General features: G+C 45.5%; 1 protein-coding gene across 7 annotated transcripts in view; it reads left to right on the top strand.

Moving 5' to 3' along the window:
• Positions 1 to 22810, top strand: part of ARHGEF1 (Rho guanine nucleotide exchange factor 1) — a 73783-nt gene that overhangs the window by 35357 nt on the left and 15616 nt on the right. For 2 of the 7 annotated variants that reach the window (XM_083162225.1, XM_083162230.1), the window contains 14 exons: positions 1076 to 1174; positions 2508 to 2550; positions 5270 to 5375; positions 7277 to 7417; positions 10430 to 10459; positions 10891 to 10993; positions 12072 to 12150; positions 12966 to 13001; positions 15728 to 15892; positions 17004 to 17106; positions 18167 to 18178; positions 19489 to 19671; positions 21020 to 21198; positions 22610 to 22753. In XM_083162225.1, coding sequence (XP_083018351.1) covers positions 1076 to 1174; positions 2508 to 2550; positions 5270 to 5375; positions 7277 to 7417; positions 10430 to 10459; positions 10891 to 10993; positions 12072 to 12150; positions 12966 to 13001; positions 15728 to 15892; positions 17004 to 17106; positions 18167 to 18178; positions 19489 to 19671; positions 21020 to 21198; positions 22610 to 22753 — 1423 coding nt within the window. Of the gene's footprint in view, positions 1 to 1075; positions 1175 to 2507; positions 2551 to 5269; positions 5376 to 7276; positions 7418 to 8634; positions 8754 to 10429; positions 10460 to 10890; positions 10994 to 12071; positions 12151 to 12965; positions 13002 to 15727; positions 15893 to 17003; positions 17107 to 18166; positions 18179 to 19488; positions 19672 to 21019; positions 21199 to 22609; positions 22754 to 22810 lie in introns of those variants that run through there. The other 5 variants (XM_083162227.1, XM_083162226.1, XM_083162228.1 and 2 more) reach the window with 5 other exon arrangements.

The following is a 22810-nucleotide window of genomic DNA, read 5'->3' as shown; positions in this document are numbered from 1 at the left end:
ATTAGTGACCAACTCCACCCAAAATTATTCAAGATATTCTGTAGACACTTAAGTTTTTTTTTTGTTATTAGAACATTCTCCCATTTGTTCCCCTGCCAGTTCTGTCTGCGACGGCCCCATAGTCCTTGTTAACGATTGCTCATCCAGTTGAAGCATGCTCGAACCACTTTGGTCAAAGGGACACCTTCAATTACTGTTCATTTTGGCGCCGTAGTGGGCATATCGGTACAATTGTTTTCAAATTTGATGCCTTTGCCTCCAAAATAAATAGAACAAATTGTGAAAAAAACATCTTTTGACTGTCTATCTAGACCAGTGGTGGCCAAACCTGTCCTCGAAATCTACCAACAGTTCATGTAGCTCAGGCAACCTGTGGATCTATAGTAGGAATGACTGCAGCAGGTTTAAAATATGTGACAGTTAGTAATGACTACACCTGAGCCACAGCTAGGGGATTTTAAAAAACGTGGACCATTAGTTGATCTCGAGGACCAGTTTGCCCACCCCTGCACTAGACACTGTTGAACTATCATCTGGATACCACCTTCCACTCCAAGGTGTCGATGGCCAGTCTGATAAATCGGTATCTGGACCATAGGTCAACAGTCAAAGGTCAACACCCTAGTGGCATCGTTGACCAGGTTGATTCATCAAAGTTTTTTTGGGCATTCTTTTGAACTTTTTCATACTTTACTCCACGTACAGTACATTCATTTGGGGGTCCATGTGATAATCTCCAAATTGATAGTAAAAAAAAAAAAAAACACGTCCACATTAGGAGCTGGGCGTTTGCTCCACAGAAAGATGGAGGAGCATTTTTTCCCAGCTACCTTGCATTAGTTTTTAACTGTGCGCGAGATGTTGGTTTCCTTACATTAAAATGCCAGATTGCTGCAGCCAGGCTGTTGTGTGCTGGATATATAGACGCTGTTCTGTGAAGGGGTCACACACCTGGACGTATGACATCACCTGCAGGTGGCAGCACATCCCTACTCGGACAGGCCATTGCCGTGGGATGAGGTTTCCTTTGTGCGATTCTTCACCTAAACCCTCTCTTCCTCCTGTACATCCGCAGCTCTGCTTCCTGCACGTGGAGATCCTAAGGAGCCTGTCTCCCAAGGAGGGAAAAAAGTCTTTTACGGATTTCTACAACACTTTCCTGATGAAAGGAGCAGTGAGTATCCTGTGACGTTATCTTAAAGGGAATGTCTTTTTCCCAGCAGAGGGTCTCTTTAACATGACAGTGTAGCAGGTGTCTCAGTGTAGGATATTATACAGTCGAGAATGATGGGTAATTATGAATGTGTGTAAGTGCCAAATGCACCTGATTGGCTAAGTTTGAAATTATGAACAGTATGTGGCAGCTGCATCTGATTGGGTAACTGACACAGCTATGTAAGTGTAAAAGGAAGCTCATTGGATGTCAAAAAAAGCAGTGCTGTTTGACTGACGCTCTATATTGGAACTGTTGCTTAACCCTTTGAGTGCCAAGTGAATTTGTCCACATAGGTGTAAAAATTGCCAAGCAAGCATTTTTATTTGTCTTATTGACAAAAATGATAAAGAGTCTGTTTGTGGCGCACTTTGAGCAACAATGACTAAAATATAACTTTTATAAATTACATTAAAAAGTAATAGTTTATCAAATTTTTTTTAACTATTCGAAGAGTGCGTTTAAGAATTTTTTTTCTTATACACAATCTACGAATAGTTAAAAAAAAAAATTTGCTAATTTAATGAACTATTACTTTTATATGTAATTAATAAAAGTTATATTTTAGTCATTGTTGCTCAGTCTGATGTTGAAGGAGATTCAGAAATCTATAAATAGGGGCTACTTGTGAACGATATAGTGAATTAGTCCTTGTGCGTTGTCTCTTCTGCATCTCGGTATTCATCAAATTGTCCTGTAATGTTACCTTTTTATAGGAAATATAATCATTTTTTACACAACATTTTTATTTGACTTTATATAATAAATGTGATTGATCGCTGGCCTTTTTAGCAGATATTCTGAACATCTCTCACAGAGATGTTGGCACTTAAAGGGTTAAGCGATTGCAGAATATGACGCAGACCCCCAGAAGTCTGTTTTAGAGTTTTACCCTTTTGCATTGCAGATTTTTTTGTCTGCCTAGTAATGTCCTCTTCACGCAATCCAAGCCTGCCATGTCTACTGTTGACCTTTAAGTGCAGTTATCATGCTCAGGAAGCGGAGGCAGCCATTTTGCCATCTTCACCCGTGCCTCATTCCTCAGTGAGGTCACTGGTTCCCAGTACGTACTGTGCGTGTATGCGTCAGGCGCTGTACAAGTAAGATTACTGTACTGCACCACTCATCCTGCCACAGACAATGATGGGAGTTGTTGCTTACACCAGCTGCTGAACGCTGCATTGTTCACCCGTGACTTAACATTCCTTTTAATGTCTACAGTCATAGCAGAACAGGAATTTATATAAACTCTGGAAATGAATGAGGACGTGCCTCTGTTTTTCTCCCCACTTAGGTTCTACGTGTCCCCATTCCGGGTAATGTGTCCTTTGAACTTGGTGAGTTACTGCAGACTTTTGTACATACATACGTTACAGCTGTCGTTTTCCCTGTAGTTACACTGTGCGGACCCACATGGCACCTGTTCACATGGAAATTGTAAGGACTCGGGTATTAATATCACATGTAGCCTGCAAACTTCATCACCCTAATGCTAATTGGTGCTGCCCCGAAGTACTAGTTTCTCACGCCATGTCCTTGTAGAATAGTAAGTATACAAGTCTCATTAGAGCTGCTCCTGGCGATTCTATCACCAGCCCGTAGATGCTCACACGCACCGTTCTGACAGAGCCCGCCACCGCCTTCTGCTGCTCCCCTGCCACTGTCCGCACCCCCCCTTACCCTGACAGACGGGCAGGATTTTCCACCACACGCTGCCGAGTAAAGGGGACGCGCATGCGTTTGAGACTCTCGCAGCTGACAATTCCCTGGGCTGGCTGAGAAGCGCTACATATGTATAAGATAGAGGGGGTAGAGGAAATTGATTGAGTCCAGATTAGGTTCACAGCCACTAACACCCGCAATCCCAACACCACCAGGGCCCCAAAAAAAGGGTTTGGCCACTACAAAGTGGGTCAGGGATACAAGATATGGCAGAGTTGCATAACATAGGGCCTTATTTTGGTTCATTCTTTCTGACAAAATCCTTCTTAGATGGACAAAACCATGGGCACTGCAGGTGGGGCAGATGTAACATGTGCAGAGAGAATTAGATTTGGGTGAGTAATTTTGTTTCTGTGCAGGGAAAATACTGGCTGCTTTATTTTTACATTGCAATATAGATCTCACTTTGAAGTAAAACCCCACCCAAATCTAACCATCTCTGCACAAGTTACATCTGCCCCACCTGCAGTGCACATGGTTTTGCCCATCTAAGAAGGATTTTGTCAGAAAGAATGAACCAAAATAAGGCCCATGGAGGGGGTAGAGGACATGGGGTTTCAGAAAAAGAAACGGTGGTCAGATCCGGGAGCCAACCACAGAGAGGTGTATGCCGGTTACACCGTGGGCATGGCGAGCGGTTAAGCTTAAAATAAAAGAAGGATAAAGTTCAAATAATTCCAATTGCACAATCAAACCCAAGCAACCCCGGGCACCTCAGCTAGTATGGAAATAAATGCGCTATACAGCATTTACTGACTGACTATGTCATTCCGTTTTGAAGTGTATTTTTTTGGGGGGGGGACATAGCACTTATTTCAGAAATATTATTTGGGTATCACCAACACTCTCCAAATACTCTTATCCGGATGGTCAATATGTGACCGTACAGATCCTCAACGTTGTTAAGTCCTCTACACACTAGATGATATAGGGGGTGTTCAATATGGGATTCCGACAATCGGAATCCCGAGCCGTTTCCGTTCCATCTGACAATTATTCGACAGTCGGATTTCAATGTTCTGAGCAATATCATTCATTGTATCACCCAGTGTGTATGCTCTGCCCATTGGCCAATGAGCGATCCTGTGCGACGATAATGACCCCCTCCTCCGTCTGCTGCAGAGCACAATATATAGTGGGTACACACTGAACGATATACACTATGATAATCGTTAACAATCTCGTTATCGTGCATTTTGTATAATGTGTATATCTGTAGATCACTCAGTCTGATTCTCTGGGAGTCTGGTTATCGGCTGTATGGGACTGCAGAACCAGCCCCAGTCAGTGTTCCTGCGGTGAGAACAGCCTGTGTACAGTTTGCTCTGGTGCACAAAGGCAAATGACTTCCTGGAGAGATGTTGTGAAGCTGATAAACTTTAGCACATTACCTTCCTGTCTCCTCCCTTTGTAGACTGCACACTTTGTGCGGCACTGGAGACCTCTTCTGGCCAAAAGTGGCGCTGCACGTCATGCCACATGTTCAGAAAAATAAATACCCAACATTCTGGTGGTTACGTATTCATTTTGTGTGGTTCCACAGAATATGTCGGCAATCCAGGATTCTAGGCCACTAGTTTTAGCTTGTGCTGTGATTTTTAAGTCCTATAGTCCATACTCGCCCTAAAGTGATTCAATGAAGTGTTATTCTCTTGCAGTCCTTAAATGCTGGGGGCTGTGGAGAAAAACTCTGTGCTGATCTCGCATGTAATCTGATCTGCAGTTATTCCATGAAGAATACATTTGCCAACAGTTTCAAATTGAGATGTTGGAACATTTGTACAGACCCTGTAATTGAAATCTGGGTAGCCCTTAAAATTTGGAGACAGTTGGCAATCAGAACACTTCAGAAATAATCCGCTGCCGGCTCTGGCACTTGTGGAGCCACAGTGGCTACCTATCTTTCTCTCAGCAGTTTGGCTCTAGTACGAATGGGTTAAAGACAAATTGCCCACCTAATTGTAACGTCAGGGATGATTCATCAAGTAGACTATTTGTCAGCGAATGGCTGATCTGTCAACCAGGTTTTATCCAGATTTAGGGGCAAAAGTACTGTTCCTCGTAGAGATAGAAATCAGCTCCTAACTGTCATTTATCAAGCACTGCATGTAGGAGTCGATTGGCTGGGGCTGTACCCCTCTCCAAGGCTTAGCACATCTCTATTTCGCTCACATATTGGAAGTAACATTGCTTTTTTATACAGTGTGTATCTTTAATGTCAATTTGTAACGGCAGAGGCTGTTCTACTTTTATTAATGGGGTGTAAATACAGCAGTGATTTGGGGTGTTATAAAGAGAGGAACATTCCTGTAACCCTTATGGTCCCCACCACAGATCGCACACGGCTAGATCTTATCCAGGACGATACACTGAAGAAATACCTGCAGGAAATCCAGAGTCACCAGTTTGCAGAGATATGTAGACAGCTGGAAGACTACAGGTACTCGCATGTGCTTCATATGTAGGTGTTCTGTCAGTTTGTCACTAGGGGGCAGCATGATACATTGGCCAGGGGTTCCCACAATTTCTCCAATCATGGCGCCCTATACACTTTCACACCGCACCTATAACCTGGGTTGGTCCGGGTCGAAGTGGGGTGTGAAAACACCAAACTGAATAACCGGGTCGTCCAACCTGGCAATACGACCCGGGTGATAAGAGGGGTTAAACCCAGGTCGCCCTGTGTATAATGGGTGACGCGGGTTCAGTGTGATCAAAATACCGGGCCTGTCCCGCTTTTAGCGATGTGGAAGCCGTATTAGCTATTTTTTTCACCGCACCACTAGGCCAAAAGTTTTTATTTTTTATTATTATTTTGGGAAAAAATAACATAAAAAAATGACATAAATTGGGCCAACCTATCATCCGAGATGAGAGATTTGGTCCGATTTGACTTGATTCCGATGGATCGGGCCGATAAGTTGGACCAAATCTCATCTAAGCGCGGTCCCGTGCAGATCCGAGTTGGAGGTCGGAGGGGCTGCAGAGAGGCGGGCAGGGGGAAGCAGGGCAGCGGGCAAATAAAAAAATAAAAAAAAAACATACAAATGAATGGGCAGCCACTGATTGGCTGAGAGCTCTCTCAGCCAATCCGTGGCCGGCTGATTGGCTGAGAGAGCTCTCGGCCAATCAGTGGCTGCCTATTCATCTGTATGTTTTTTTTTTATTTTTTGGCTTGGCTCCTGGCCCGGCTCTCGGCGAACGACCTGGGAGTTGCATGTGATAAATCGCATGTGATTTATCACATGCAAAACTTGGCATATAATGGGTGAAATGTAATAGGATGAGAGAGTCAGAAAGTGAGACATTTGGTAAGAAATCTCCAGGTGTTTTTTTTAAAGCGGCAATCATTTACACTGCAAAATCAAACTGGTTTTAAATGATTGCCGCTTTAACAAAACCTGGAGATTTCTTACCAAATCTCTCGCTTTCTGACTCTCATCCTATTAAATTCCCCCCCAAGTGCCTACCCGTTTGAGCCCTCCCGGATAGCTGCCGGGGAAATCAGGTCTGACTTGTCCTTCAGGCAAGTCGGTCTAATGTATGAGAGCCCATAGGGTCGCCTATGTGGTGGTGCACAGTTGTGCTTCTGGTTGATCACCTGTTTTATGGCTGGCAGCCACCAGCACTGGTTTTCCTGTCACTTTGGCCATAAATAATTTGATTGGATTGTGGTCCACCAACCCCAGGGAGCCTAGGCACACGGGGGTTATTTTGGTTCACTCTTTCTGTCAAATTCCTTCTTAGATGGACAAAACCATGTGCACTGCAGGTGGGGCAGATGTAACTTGTGCAGAGATAATTAGATTTGGGTGGGGGTTTTACTTCAAAGTGAGATCTATATTGCAGTGTAAAAAATAAAGCAGCCAGTATTTTCCCTGCTCAGAAAAAAAATAACTCACCCAAATCTAATTCTCTGCACATTTTACATCTGCCCCCCCCCCCCCTGCAGTGCACATGGATTTGTCCATCTAAGAAGGAATTTGTCAGAGAGAGTGAACCAAAATAACCCCCACAGTCTGGTTCTCCATATTTGCTGTTCTCCATATTTGCATCATTCTAGGAATGACTTTTGGTGTTTTATCTGCAAAATTGGTGAATGAAGTGATGTTCATATTAATACAAAATATTTTTATATGATTTGAAAATAAAAATGTCAGTTCTCCATGAAGTTTATTGAAGTTTCCTCCGCAACTGTGGATCACATCACTTGGCCGTCTGTGTGTGTCTCGCCCCTGTACCGACATATTTCCATGCTGCTGTTTCTTTATTCCATTTCTGCAGACAGCAACACGGTGACCGCCTGTTGTAACCAGTGCTCTCTCTTCATTACCTGCACAGGTCCAAACGGGTCCTTGGTATGACGCCGGGGGAACTAGAACTTGCAGAACTCGAGTCTATTCGGACCAATGACAAGTATATAAAACAATCCAAAGAGAAGCAGCTGGCGGAGCGTTTGCTGGGGAAGCTGGATGACATGCAGTGAGTCTTTCCATAGTATACAGGAAACGACTGGGGAGAAATCTGTGGCCAGGATCACACCTGCTGTATAACAGTGGTCAGAACGTGACAGCACATAGAGGCGGGATACTGTTACAGCGAGGATCTCCCATCAGATTAACACCTTACTACGATCTTCTGGGGTGCCCCCTCTACGCTTTCGCCAACCATCAAATTTTTTTTTTGTTTTGTTACCCGTTCGCAAATAAGTCAGTCTAGACTTTCTGTTATTTGACCCGGACATGGGCGAATTCAGGGCGGGCGCTGTGATGTCACCTGTCCGCCCCCTGCAAGCTTCGACACGCCTGCATTCTCATGGGGACACTCACCGTTTTTGTGGGCACGCCCAGGAAACGCTGAGCAGTCCCATGCAACATCCCCCTAACTGCCTCGCTACCCACTCTCTGTGCAAACACTTTGGCGACTGGGATACTCACCAAAGGCGTTCGCACAGCGGGGCTTCACGTGCGTATTTTCGCTGATACACATGCGCAGATCTGCAAAGTAGCAGAGTAAACCTGAATTACCCCATAGTGCATGTGCACCGCCGCTCTTCAGCGCTCTGGTGCATGACACGCCACCTCTTCTATGCTCTGCTGCGCGCGCTGCTCCATCCCTCCTATGCTCTGCGCTGCCTGGCGCACCATCCCATCTATGCTCTCTATTGCATGGCAGGACACCTCCTATGATATACTCTACATGGCGCCACCACTCCTCCTATGTTCCTCGCCTTATGGTGCCGCCTCTTATTTGATCTCAGGTGCACAGGTAGATCTCTCCCAGTCCATGCAAATCTCTGCAGTGTAGGTTCCGCCTTTGGTCACCTATGCTCTGCAGCATTCTCTCTTGTGAAACCCCATGTTCCCCACGCCAGATGTCCTTCTATATTTAGCACTGGTTAGCCAGTATGCCAGCCCAGGCTGGGAAAGTCGGAACCCCTTATTAACCCATCTGCCTTTGGGAATTCACTGTACAAATGAGCCTCATAGACGTAGCTACACCCTTAACGCCTTCACTGCCTGCCGCTCCGGCCTGGCCTCACAGAACACACAAGTGCTCGACGTTCCAACAGACAGATGGTTAATAGACAGGAAATGGCCTTGGCAAGTGTCCATTATCCCCATTCTTAACGCAAAACATCTGTCCCCCAGTCTTTCTGTGTGTTGCATCATCCAGATGCGTGGCGCAGTATATAAGTCCGCAGCTGCCGCTGTTGTCCTCACTCGCTGTCTGTGGATATACTGGTATACCCTCTTGTACGATGATCAACAGGACAACCCGTGCTAACTTCACACACTCTAAGCATGCTTTTCCGTGGGTGAGTGCTGGGGGCTGGCAGTGGGGGGATGTACGTGTGTGTAAGTATATGGGGAATAAACCATTTTCACTATAAGGTTGTATTGTAGATGTGCACATAAACAGCTCGCTTCCATAACATATAGAGAGGAGGCCACTTCTTACGCCTATTATATGTACCCTGGATTTACTGTTAGATGTTTGCAGCAGTTGTATTGTACATGTAGGCACTTATTCTGGTTCACTCGCAAAGGCAAATTGCTTCTCAAATGGACAAAACCATGCTTCACTGCAGGTGGGGCAGAAGTAACATGTGCAGAGAGAGTTAGATTTGGGTGAGTTATTTTGTTTCTGTGCAGGGAAAATACTGACTGCTTTGTTTTTACACTGCAATATAGATCTCACTTTAAAGTAAAACCCCACCCAAATCTCTCTGCACAAGTTACATCTGCCCCACCTGCAGGGCACATGGTTTTGTCCATTTGAGAAGGAATTTGCCTTTGCATGTGAACCAGAATAACCCCCGTAATGTGATGTGGTTGTAAGTAGCTTCAAATTGACTGTACGTCTATTTTTCAGAATTCATAGCGCATTCTAAAAGACTCTGATACTGTATATTCTGTTCTTTATGTTAACATTTGTTATAAAACATTTCAGGTAAAACAGGAAATAATATAATTTGTCCTGGGCAACGATTAATATTTGTAATCGCGATTAAGTGCCACCTACAATCTCATGCTCATTGCCAATTGGGATCACATGCTTGTTGCCCGGGGGAGGGGTTTACATGCTTGTTGCCCGAGGGGATTATATGTTTGTTGCCCAGGGAGTGGGGGGGGGTTACATATTTGTTGTCATGTGGGGATTACATGCTTGTTGCCATGGGGGGGATTACATGCATATTGCCCAGGGGGAGGTAAATGCTCATTGTCCAGGGGGGTGTTAACTATTTTTATAGCCGCGGGGGTGGATCGGCGCCGCAGATGCACCGTGTCTGACAGCAGTAGAGACCCTGCGTCCCTCCAAAGATGGACGCTGCCATTTTAGGAGGGGTGCAAGGTCTCTGTAATGCTGTTAGAGACTCTGTGCCTCCACAGTGCCACTCTCCCCTGCCGCCAGGCCCCCCCCCCGGCATCAACGGCATAAACATTTTTAATCGCCGTTCTAGTGCTGCGGCGATATTAACACGTCAACGTGCCCAGCACTAAATCTGATCCAACAAACAAAAGAAAACCTATCGTGCTGAAAGAATCTGAACTGTTTTTAATGTATATGTAACATTTATTTTTAGTAACTGAATTCTAAGAATGATTTGGGTAATGGAATGGAAAATTTTTTAAATGTTTTTTTTTTTTTTTTTATATGTTTTTTGTAAGTGCAATAACGTTCCTATGAACAGGTTCTCCAGTTAAAACACATTTCTACCCTTCAAAACCAATTTTGCACTGGAGGACCGTCAGGGTACATGTTACTGGTTGCCAATGTAAATTTACTCTAGCTAGACTGACTTGCTAGTTTCTTGTACTGCATTGTTCCGGTCATGCATTCTTCATAACACAATATAATACTGTGTAACATGCATTCCCAGCTCTACATACATGACCGATTATATCCTGCCGTGTCAGCTGGATAATGTACATTGTGGGAATTGTGATTGCCACGCATTGCACAAGCTCTAACATGTTTTTCTTTTAACAGTCCAAGCATCTCTATGGACGAGGAGAAAAGGTAACCAACATTCTCGCCACCTTCTTGTACTGGCTATCTTGTAGGACTGTGTTCAGATGAGTTGGTCCAGCCCCCCTCCTCCTTTCAGCTGTCAAATAGATGTTCTTCTTCGTCCACTAGGGGACACTGGGTATAGCCTGGAGAGGTTAGAGTAGGGCACCAACCGCTTCTTCCTCCTCTCCTCTAGCTATTATTATATGCCTGTATCGATGATTACACTATGCGGCACATTTATCAATGAATTTTAGCGATTAAAAACTTTTTGCAAATGATAAATGTTGCTCCAACCAATACACGTCTGTCATTTTTCAAACATATGACAAGAGCTGATTTGGCAGCATTTATCATACACAATGAGTTTTAAATAGCTAAAACTCATTGAATATATTGTTTCTGGCATAAGACTCACTCTTGAACTCTTCTCTCCACAGTTCTGCCATTGTCCATGCCATTGTAGCCTACATGAAGCACATCGGGGTGAAGACGAAGGCGGCGGATAGCAAAAAATCCAAAAGTGGCTTTTTCAGGAAAATGGTGAGAAGCGGCGCGGCTGGCATATGTTAAAGGGAATATAGCGCTCCTGCTGTGACCTATTGCTGCATCATCAGGGGATAACGAGTTATACCGCTATCAGACCGAAAATTCAGTGTTGCACCGGGACTTTGAAATGGTTTAGTCCCGGTGCGACCCTGCATTTTTGGTCTGTTAAGATCGCATTAGTGAACCGGCAATATTGCCAGTTGGTTGATGTCATGTGGGGCCGCGGCGGAGCGTCATTGGGGGCGGGGGAGGAGGCAGCGCTTACAGCTGGCGCTGCTCCAATCGCTTCCTCCTCCGTAGTGTGAACGGGTAACGGGTTCCTTGACCCGATTAACCCATTCACACTGCACAGCATTGAACCGGTTAGAACCCTTCTTTTTACCCGGTTTGTATTGCCACCGGTCAACTGTAACAGGTAACCCCTTTCACATCAAACCAATTACCGGGTCAAACCGGCATGAACACAGTAATTAGGTGCGATTTGAAAGGGGTATAAATGACTCCAATCCTACCAGTAATACATGCATCTACTCTGCCAGAGAGACAAACCTCAGCAATAGTTTACCTTTTTTTACATATAAATTGTTCTTAATATTTAGTCCGTTTTCACACCCGTTATTTTTCCCATTTATGATGTCTGTATTTTTTTTAAACTGTCTTGATGTGTAAACATTTAGGGTGGTATTCAATCTTGGGTTCCAACCGTCGGAACATTCTGATAGTCGGAATCCTGGTCTGTTTTTGTCCGGCTCGACAGACTGGATTCAATTTCCAGCCTGTCAAGTGGCGAAAAGGGCAATGGATTGTCACAAAATGGCCGTGATTTTGACAATACACGCCCGTTTCCGACAAAACCGATCCGACCTGTTTTAAACTCGGATCTGTTTTGTCGAAATCCGCATTCAAAGCTGTTGGAAACAGCAGAATGTTGCCTATAACGCACAGCAATATGATGTGGGTGGGCCGCTACTAACCACCATTCTTTTTGTGACATTCTTGCTCCTTTCGGGAATATGTTGGTTTGACCACCCTAACACTGCATGGTGAATAACAGCGGCAATCTCCTTCCCAGGTGTCTACGAAAAAACCAGACGAGCAGCTGAAGTCCAAGAAACCGTTCAGTATCTGGAGCCGCAGTGAAACTCCTCACAGTGAGTACGGTCGGCAGGCGGAGCAGTGGGTTGGTACACCCAGCACTATAAAATATAGCAACATTCCAATATATGTTGGATTACTTGGAACATATATTATAAACACCTGTCGGGCGCTGATTGCTCCCGTACGGGAGCTTAGGTCACGTTTCATAGACTTCCTGTTTATTGAGTCAGCCCTGCCCCTAGCCACCACACTCTCCCGATAAAGCTGGGAGTATTGAGTGGAGGAACGATGTTTGAGTAACAGGGCGTATGGATATATTTCTGTAGGGAATAGATATAACACACATTGCAGTCTTGACCTTTTTCCAGTATGCAGTGTGAAACCTTTGTTCTGTGTAATGCCTGTCTCCCAGTTATCCCATTCCAAATCCTTGCAGCAGCCCATCTACCTAGGTGGCCCTTGCTCTATATTGTCAGACGCATTCATGGCCCTCTTCTGTGTACTGTATCTCCTTTCCGGGCTTCTCCCTTCTCTATGTCATTCCCCAGCTGTCTCTTCCTCCGCTGGTTCCTCACTCCGTTGAAGATGCATGCAGTTGTCTCTTCTTTAAGTGGACCCCGTGCCTAGGCATAGTGAAGGCAGACAATTTGTGGGCTAAACCTGTATTCCTGTCTGTGAGGCCACCAGTTCCTAGTCACACCACATTGGTTTGGTCCACAACATAGCTACCTCCATCCTGCCTAGGCGAGGTCCGTGATCAATGCTTGCCAATGTGTTGGGCGTGTGGGTGGTTGACTCTTGTCCCGGCTTGTCTTCATGCCTTGTTTTGTTTTTCTTCTCTCTGCTCCTCCCCGTGTTTTTTCCACAGATGTTGAGACCAGACCGACAAAGGTCGAGGCTGAAGGTATCTTTTAAATTTAGACCCACTATGTCTTCTCCCCAAATGACTCACCTTATCACCAGCTCCACTCATCCAAACGCATGATGGAATGTACCAAGTGTTCACCGTGTGGGGGTGGGGGATAAAGCATGGGGGAGGGCACTTCTAACTAATGCACCTAACCAGTTTATGTCAGGCCAGTTAATGATTGCAATACTTGATAGAAAGCCTCAGTCCCACAAAGAAGCCGTTGTGTTGGGTGCGAGATACATTGCGTGTAGCGGCTGTTGTGCCAAATACACAACAATGTTTTGATCATTCTGTCTGGGTTTATTGAAACACCTTTTGTTTCTATTGTTTGAGTTATAAAGTTTACAACCGCGTTACCAATTTCACAGACGGGGAGTGTGAAGTACTTCAATATAATGAACATTATTGATTGGTTATATGTACAAATGAAGAGCGGTCTACCGGTTCTGGATTATTATCTGCAAGGGGGCTAGGATTCCACATCTCGGCGCTACGTACTGTAGGGTGGAATTGGTTACTATGAATGGAAACAGACATTATACGGTAATAGCCCACATTGATGATGATGACGGTGAGATAGTTGGCAGTTGACTCTTGGGACCCTCGATCTTCTAGTATCTGCCGAAACGTTTTTTACCTTTCATCAGGAACTACTTTTTTTGAAAAAAAAAAATCTTTATCCCCCATTTTAAGATGACATGTTTGTCCTTGAGCTCATATGGTGCTCCTTTTGATTCTTAACGCTACTGTATATGTCATTGTAACAAGAAGGAACTTATTTTTATACGTCTAAGTAATTTTATGTGTATGAGAAGGAGCTGATTTCAGGGTGGTCACTTCTTTCATTGTCCCGGTCTCGCAGAACAGATTTCACAGTTACTGTAGCTACTGTACTTGGAGGACCTTAGAGATACAGTATGAATTATGGTATACGGTCACTGCGTCATCAATGGGAATGTCGATAGTCACAAGGTCTACGTGAGTTTTTCACATTATTTTGGAGCCGCGTGCCGTATTTCATGCCCTCCCATCCACTACCGCGTGCTGGGAGAATAAAATAGTGTGGCAAGTGTAGCGGGGCACTGTGCCCGAAGCATGGCAAGTGCAGCTGTACACTTTGACGGTGTCCAGGTCGACTACGTCGACATTTTGAGGGGGTGACATGAAAAACTCAAGATTGTCAACCTTCCTATTATCGGCCTAATGCTTGTGTCCACCTTCCAACCCTGTTGACCTTAACCACCTTCAGTGGTCGACACAATGACCCATACCCTGAATAATTTGTTAAGAACCCTATCTTTCATCTGTCCACTGTCCACAGTGTTCCCAAAGCTCCAGTTCAGTGTGTAATATGGAGAAATGCCAATAAGGGGTTTGTTCTGCAATAGCTGGAGAAGATGACGGTAGAGACATATGGTACAAGATGCTTGTGCAGAAGGGACCTAATGGGGACATTGGAGATCTCTGGTATCTGTTCCACCTTCAGTCTTTTGTCACCAATGTCTTTTGTAGACAGTTGGTGGGATCATTGTTTATGCAGCATGTTGCTCAAGGTGTAACCCCCCCCAACCATTCTAATGCTGTGATCCAATATGGTACTGAGAGAACAAGCTCCTGCTTAAACATGGACCTCCAATAACTACTTATGAACTCCCAGACACGTTACCTGTGCTGAATAAGACTCCTCTTCGTTTTTCGGGATTTCCCAGCTTTGCTTTGCCTCTTCCTCCGCGAGGTCGTAACCCTTGGTGTGCTGTAACACTTTGAAGGACCATTGGTCTGGTGGATATCTCCTATTTTGAAATCCTAATTTGTATATTTGATATTCGGCTCGGTGAGTTGCCTTTGTTGGTATTATTATATACTGCTGATGCCTCTATTGAAGATTGGATGTTGCTATGGGCAACCAATCCGATGCGATCATCTTCAAGAAGGTGTAAAATAAAGAAGATGGATAAGTAGTCTCTGATTTGGTTGTTATGGGCAATGTCCTAGCTTCAATAGAATGGCCAGGCAGTCAGATTGCAGCTGATTGGACAAGATGCAATTTGACTGATGCACCTGATCTAGTTCTAGTTGTTGGGAGGGAAGGGCCTTTCTAGAAATACGGCATATTGGCCAGTAACTTAACTATAATTTGAGTGGAAGACGTAACTGTGTTTGTATTATGGCAAGGAACAATCGGTCCTCTCTGTGCCATTGGGCGGCTTTTATCTTGGGGCCCAGTTATAGGTCCAGTCGGAAACCTTGCTACACAGGAGGGAAAACCTTGGTCATGTTGGGCGCGAGCGAAGATTCTAGATAACTCACGTTTCGGTTGCACAAGAAACGTGAGTTATCTAGATGGAGCTACATCACTAATTACATTTGCCTGCAAGCCGATGAATGGCTTATTGTGCTTTAGAACCAGAAGATAAGGTCTGTTTGTTGGGACCGAGGCTTTCAAAATATTAGATATAAATAATATATTGTTTTATTTTGATTGTTTTTGTTGTTTTGTTATGGTTGTTATTCTGTTAAGATTACTAATCATTTTTTAAATAAACCAAAATAGTCCTTGGTGGCAACACTTTATTTTTTTGGGGGGGGGGGGGGGGGGGATTTGTAATATCAATTGAATAATTAACCTCCTGTAACCGTTATTTATACATGACATAATGAATTGTGTGTGATGATGATGGTGGCTCATTTATGCTCCTCCTCCTTCCTCTGTTCCCCAGCTGAGAAGCCTGCAGCCCCTGAGAGAAGAATCAGTCAGGGGCAGAGGACATATGACCGGAGCGACAGCAATACCATCAAACCGAAGGTCACCGCTGAGGCCCCTGAGCCTGGAGTCTCCGTGACCATACACCCTCCGCCCAGCGAGCCCAGTGACAGTGACACAGGTGAGGCACAGGGGCGGGTGAAGCCAAGTCTTCTAATATGAAAGTCTCCAGGTTCATTCCATAAGTAATAAACCAACAGCCCACATAGCGATTGTGCTTTGATAAATCCAAGCGGACAGAGATCTCCATTTGGCTGTACACAAGCATTCACATGCATGTGCGGATTGGGAAGTTCCTGCTGTTCGGCAGCAGTGGAGCCTGGTCCTTCCAGTTTGGCCCTGCGCGTGTATGTTCCCTTGATCATTGCCTGACCATGTTTAGCACTTGGTTTGATCCGTATATGATGTCTCCCTATTGTGCGCAGTGGTGTTTGGGAGCCTAGACACACAATCAGACCAGTGTACACCAGTCAGACACGGTTCATTTTATGGTTCAGTATTTATCCCGGCCCACACCACATAGCGGGAATAATCCTGATTCCGATTACACGGGGTGCCAATGACCATTGGGTCCTCCTCCATCTAACTTAAATATACCACGCAATATATCTCGTGCCAGTCATCTAGCGTCAGGTGCTGTGGGTTTTTTTTTAAATATATAAATACATTTACTAAGATGGGAGTTCTATTGAAGATTGGTTGCTATGGGCAACCTCCTATCAGATTCTACTTATTTATTTAGCACCCACTAGAGCGCAGGTTCCCAAACTCGGTCCTCAGGACCCCCCACAGCGCGTGTTTTCCAGGTCTCCACACTATCGCAAGTGAAATAATTGGCTCCACCTGTGGATCTTTTAAAATGTGTCAGTGAGTAATGAGTGCGCCTGTCGGGTGACCTGGAAAACGTGAACTGTTTTGAGGACGGAGTTTGAGAACCCCTGCTCTAGAAGATACTAGATAGAATCTGATTGGTCCCATGCAGATACAAGTGTCATATTTTAAGTCATACCGCATTGCAACCATGCCGCATAAGTTAGCCATACCGCATTGCAACCATGCCACCTAAACAGTCTCGCCAGACGTGGCGCACTAAGAGTCTCTGTTTGGCGCGACTGCAATGATGTCACCTCTGTAGTAAATGGTGAGCGGGTTGGTAATGATCATTGTGGGTATTGTAATGCCTTACTACACACACATCTCTCTATTCCACCCCCCCCCCCCCCCCAAACTAGTGTCTGACGGGACATCGCTTGACGTCACTGATGTGTCCAAAGGGTCTCCTACCTCGGAATTGTGCCCCACAGAACAACAGGAGGACAGTGCCGAGAATGACAGGTAAGATTGATGAGTCCGCTGGAGTAGTCCTGAGATGATGCCATCTCTCGCTGCCGCTTTCAGGCTCTTCTGTGCCCTTCCGTTTCGCTGCCAGCTGATTGGATCCTTTTCAGACATTCTTAGCTTGCTTTGATCAGCTGCTTGTAATGGTTATCAACCCGGCTGAGCGTAATGATTGAGACTTTCCAGTTGCTTATTCCTATCTACACATTGCTTGGCTACATTGTCACTATTGACCGGCCTTTGCCGTCCTGCGTTCAGGGATACGATGGCGTTCAGTCAAGCCTTATGTTGTGGAGAGATTCTGCTTTACCCCCCCAGCGTATCCTAGCTGCCTCCCTGTGTCCATGGAAGAAATCGCTGCTAGGGCCTTTACCAGACAGATGTTTGCTAAAACTGTTCTACCTCGCTTACCTGCTCCCATCGCTACAGAACCATGGCACTCGTCCTGCCAGCCTCTCCTACGCCTGTTATCTTGCTCCGCAGCGCCATTGTCCTTGTCTCACTCCCATTTACGTCACTAAGCAACATATGTTCATTGTGTACCGCTGTCCACAAAGTGTCCTGTGTAAAACGTCATATGTTTCGCGCGCTCTGCAGGCCTCGTCTTCCCATCAGCACCTTCCGTTGGCTTTTGACCCAGTCTCGTGATTTTTCTTCCTCCTTTGCCACCTGTGTATGTTCACCCGTCCCTAAACCTTTCTTCTCTCTTACTGTGTGTTCTACCTCCCTCTCGTGCTCTCCTGCTGGGGTCCTAGAATGTTCCTTATCCTGTGTTTGTTTGAGGCCCCTTGTAGCCATGTTTCTGGTGTTGTCCTGTCCTGGCTTAGGTGACGTGGCCCTAGATGCCTACGGCAGATGAAAGTCCTGCTTGGTGCTTTTGTCAGTTTTGCGTACAGTGCAAGCTTCGACCGAAGGAAATGCTTCGTCACGTGCTAAGCTGCTAACTGTGGCAGCCTATACAGCACAACGTCAACCTTCAGGGACGTGGTGCACCTCACCCGCTGAGCAGTGGGGTATTTGTATGGAATGATTTAACCCTTGCCTGCTCTGTTTACAGACGGAAGAAAAGGTCAGTGCATGTTTGTGATCTCGCAGCCGAGGAGATTTCTGTGTTCTGCTAGAGGCTTTATATAAAGCCTGGCTAAGTATTAAACGCTGTGCCCCAGTTCCTTCCCTCTTCTACCCCACTCTATCCTCTCGCTAACCCCAGCTTCCTTGCTGCCCGACTGCTCGGTTTGACCTGGCATCAGAAACTTGTCTTCACTGCCCAGAATCTCTGACGCCGGGGGGTTTGAACTATTGTTGCTTTCTAGATCCGTTTCTTTTCTATTTTTGACTTGCACCCCCTTTAGAACAAAAACTTTGCTGCCTTTTGGTCCGAAGCCATCAAGTAGCCTCCGAAATAAAGTCATCTTCTTATAAATGTATTTTAATGGAGATCAAATGTGCATTCTACCGATGGGCGCAGTTTTTTTTTGTCAGGTGAGCCAGTATTCGTGAAAGTCCATCTATAGATTCAGGAGTCTTTGAAGGATCCTCAGTCCTCTGGTTTCGCCAACAGGTCATTATCTGTCTGTGGAAGCAGGTACAATATTTACTGACCCAGCAGAGTATAGTAATACCCCTTTTCCACTAAAAACCCTGGTTGAACACCAATCCAACCCTGGTCAGCCCTTGGCGATGACATCAAAGCTCCAGTGATCTGGCGCTCCATAAGCTTTTAACTAGTCCTCGGTCAGATGATCTGGGTCACCCATTTACATTGTCCCCATCACCCGGGTCCTTAAAGAGTTGGATTCCCAGGTCACTGGACCCAGGTTGTTTTCAGCAACCCTTTTCCACTGACATGCAACCCTGTTTAACCCACTTTGTTGCTGAAGTGGAAAAGGGGTATGACTCCTGTGCATGGTTGAAGAGATCCAGGGAACCTGCACTGCTGTTGGTACTTGAGGACTGGAGTTGAGATCCTCTGCAGTAGTTGGTTTAGAGACTGCATATGGTACTTTTAGTGTTTTGTAAGTACAGATTTTTCTGTATCTGGATTCTGCTGCTTCTCTTCGCTTCTGCGTTCCGACCACGTTCCTTCTGTTTCATGGTTTGTTCATCCTTATTAAACACCCTACTCTGGTGTCTTTCTGCCTTTCCCCTCTGTATAGACGACTTTATCTCTCATCCAGTCTCTTCGTATGTGTTTTACCACTCACCCCCCCCCTCCTCCAGATCCCCCTCCTCCTCCTCCGTATTTTTATTTTCTCTCCCAATCTACTCAAACCCCCCCTCCCCCAATGCATGCAATCTCTCACCACCACCTCTTCTCGTCTTTATTGCTTGGTATTCGGGACCCTTCTCTCCTCCCAATCTACGGTGTGACACGGACAGGCATTCTTATAAGCTGGGGCGCTCGGAGAGCCTGCGAGTTTGTGAGCGCAAGCGTTCACAGCGAGGCTCGTCCAAAGGCAAGCAGACGCGCTCTCGTAGTGATGTGGACCTGGAGGCTGCCGTCCGAGCCAACGACCTGCAGGTCATCGCAAGCAAATCTGGGTCCAAACGAGGCAGCCTCACGTACGTTTCGCCGCATCCCTTGGGATGGATGGTTTATTGTCTGTTTGTTTTTTGTTTTCTCTTCCCCAAATTAATAATAAGTGTTGGCAGTGACCGTTCTTGAAGGTACCTTAGACTATTAAAGTAGTTTAATATGAATAATGCATCTGGTAACAGTCCTAGATTTCTTCTGCACTAGTTAGTTTTACCGAAAATGAACAGGAGGTGAGTACATTTTGCATCCAATTGTTTAGCAAATTGATTTTAGCTGTATAGGGTTATTATGGGGCCATGCCTGTGTTAGACGTCTCTGGTTATTCTTTATATATCATTTGCTGTCATAAACACCAAGGGATCTCTACGTACAGGTTTCTTTAAAGAAGCCCGGTCGCAAAGTTCTCTAATGTCATTTTATCACTTGAACGTACCATGGGTAAAACAAGGATCCTCGCTGACACTGTGGGTAAAGAGACTTACATCTGTAAAGGGAGTCTCCTAGTCCAAATATATTAACTGTCAGTGGAAAAATAAATCTGTCCAGCATATAGTTTTGTGTGTGTGTGTGTGTGTGTGTGTGGGGGGGGGGGGGGGGGGGGGGAGGACATGTTCTAAATGTTGAAGAGGGTCATTAGGTTAACATGAGACAGTGATAATGTTGACATAGATAAAATAATAAATAATGCTGGCCAGTCAAAGTGCCCAAATGTACAAGATAGTGTCTCACTGAGGAAGTAGCGCTGTACACACACTAATCAGGTCATGTCGGCCATATTGTCTGACTACTCATCATACAGATGTGTAGAACAAGGAAACCTGTGGTACCAAACAAGCCAGAATGTCCTGTTATAGATTTGCCTTTTACACATGCTGAAACTGTGGCACGCTGGCGTGTGTAGGCAGGTCCATACTATGGCCCTCCAGGTGTTGTGAAACTACAAGTCCCATCATGCCTTGCCACAGTTTTGCTATTAGGGAATGCTAAAACTATGGTGAGGCATGCTGCGATGTGTAGTTTCGCAACAGCTGGAGGGCCACAGTTTGGACATGCCTGATGTAGACATTACTATATGACGATGTTTTATGCACAACCTGTAACTTGATCTTCGGGATAGATCCCATCTAAGGACTAACTCCCTCCATCTCTAGGTGTTTTGTAGCATTGTTGGGTTTTGTTTGGATGCAGTGTTTTGGAACGGCTACTGTTCCCCTGTTCTGTTCGTCCCCTTGTAAAGAATACATTAAATCCTGATAAGGAGGGAATACAATAGTTGTAGAGTTCTTGGTGATCAGTCGCTGATTTAGTTACCTGTGGTGGCTTCATTCAGACAAACCCGTCTATTGTTCTAACTGTACCCATTTCTCTTTGCAGTCCAGAGCCCGGAGGGAGCACCGAGGGTCTGCAGTCCTTTCTGCCTCCCCAGTCTGAGGATAATGAGCCGCGTGTTCCTGAGGCCGAGAACGACCCCCCAAACTGGAGGGAACTCGTCCCCAAAGAAACACTCCTCGGGCTGAAGAAAAGCGAAATCAAGCGGCAAGAGGTCATCAATGGTAGGGTTTGCGGCGAGTCTTACCCTTGTTTGTTCATGCCATCCGATATGAGGGAAGAGTGCCATGCATCCCTCGCGCTCCACCACTGTAGGGGTGAACTTTTAAATGCCGAGTGAAACATTCTTCAACACCATCTTTGGGTACTTATGTAGTATCTGGGCTGCCGATTTCTAAATCGGGTCGGATCGGGAGATCGCATCGCATCGCATGCGACCATGCGATTCGATGCGATGCGATGCGATGACCCGATTTTTCCATAGGAATCAATGTTAAAATGGACTGAGTCCATTTTAACATGGAATTCAATGGGAAAAATGGGTCCTTTTCATACCCCTACTATCCAAGTGGGCATGGAGTTGGATATAAACCTGTGGCGAGCGTAGCGAGCCACCGAGCCCGAAGCGTGGCGAGCGAAGCGAGCCCCGCGAGGGGACGAATACCGTCCCCTCGCGGGGCTCGCTTCGCTCGCCACACTTCGGGCTCGGTGGCTCGCTACGCTCGCCACAGGTTTATATCCAACTCCATGCCCACTTGGATAGTAGGGGTATGAAAAGGACCCATTTTTCCATAGGAATCATTTAAACATTGATTCCTATGGAAAAATCGGGTCATCGCATCCGATATCGGATGCGATGCGATGCGATGCGATGCGATATCGCATCGCATCGCATCTGATTGTATGCCTTAACTTAAGGCATACAATCAAAAAATCGGCAGCCCAGATACTACATAAGTACCCATCTTTGTTTGTTGGGCACCACAAAACCCAGAAGCGCTGGAAAGTGCTAACATCAATATCTAAATTGCAAAAACAAATACAAGTACATAAGAGGTTGACGAAGGAGGTTCAGCTGTACGGTGGAGGGCCCTGCTCGTGGGAGATCAGGCTGAAGATAGAAACTACAGGATCTCTAAGCAGTTTGTGAAATTCATATTTTATCTTGTAAAGCAACGTAGTCTAGGATTATTATTGTTTGTGACTTCCTGTGGAGCTTCCTGTGGAGCTGGTTACTACCAGATTGATGGACTACGTCTTCACAAAGAGGGTTTAACAATCCGCACTGCATCATAGTATCCGTTGCACTTTAATTCATTGCAGTGAAATACGTGGTTCCAGTACCGTCTATCAAACAAATCCTAATTCTGACCTATAGTAAAGACCAACTGAAATCTGTTTAATGAAATTGGTGCTGCCCCTCCGGTGCTAAAAGGGAGGAAGTTGTTCTAGACTACAAAGACACACAAGACATGTTTTCTCCCAGCACACCAAGGGGCATTAGCCGAAAGGTTTGATAGTAGTAGGTGGTACTGGTAGTAGGTACTTTCTAAAGTACAGACCGGCTGTGTAATGTCCGCAGAGTGACCGGAGTGTTACCGGAGATTTATATGTATCGATCTCTCTCCCTGATAGAACTGCTGTTCACAGAGCACGCCCATGTGCGAATGTTGCACGTGTTGCATGATATCTTCTATCTCCCCATGAAAAATACCTGGATCCCCACCATGGAGTTGGAGAACATCTTCCCCAGTCTGGATGACCTCATCGAGGTGCATGGTGAGTCCTCTACCTACTGCTCTCAGTGTATTGTCCCATGTGTCCTCCTCCCCTCAC

Source organism: Crinia signifera, chromosome 19 (genome assembly GCF_055691185.1).
Source record: "Crinia signifera chromosome 19, ASM5569118v1, whole genome shotgun sequence".
NCBI lineage: Eukaryota > Metazoa > Chordata > Amphibia > Anura > Myobatrachidae > Crinia > Crinia signifera.
The sequence above is the reverse complement of the archived record's forward strand: the minus strand, read 5'-3'. Positions and strand labels throughout refer to the sequence as shown.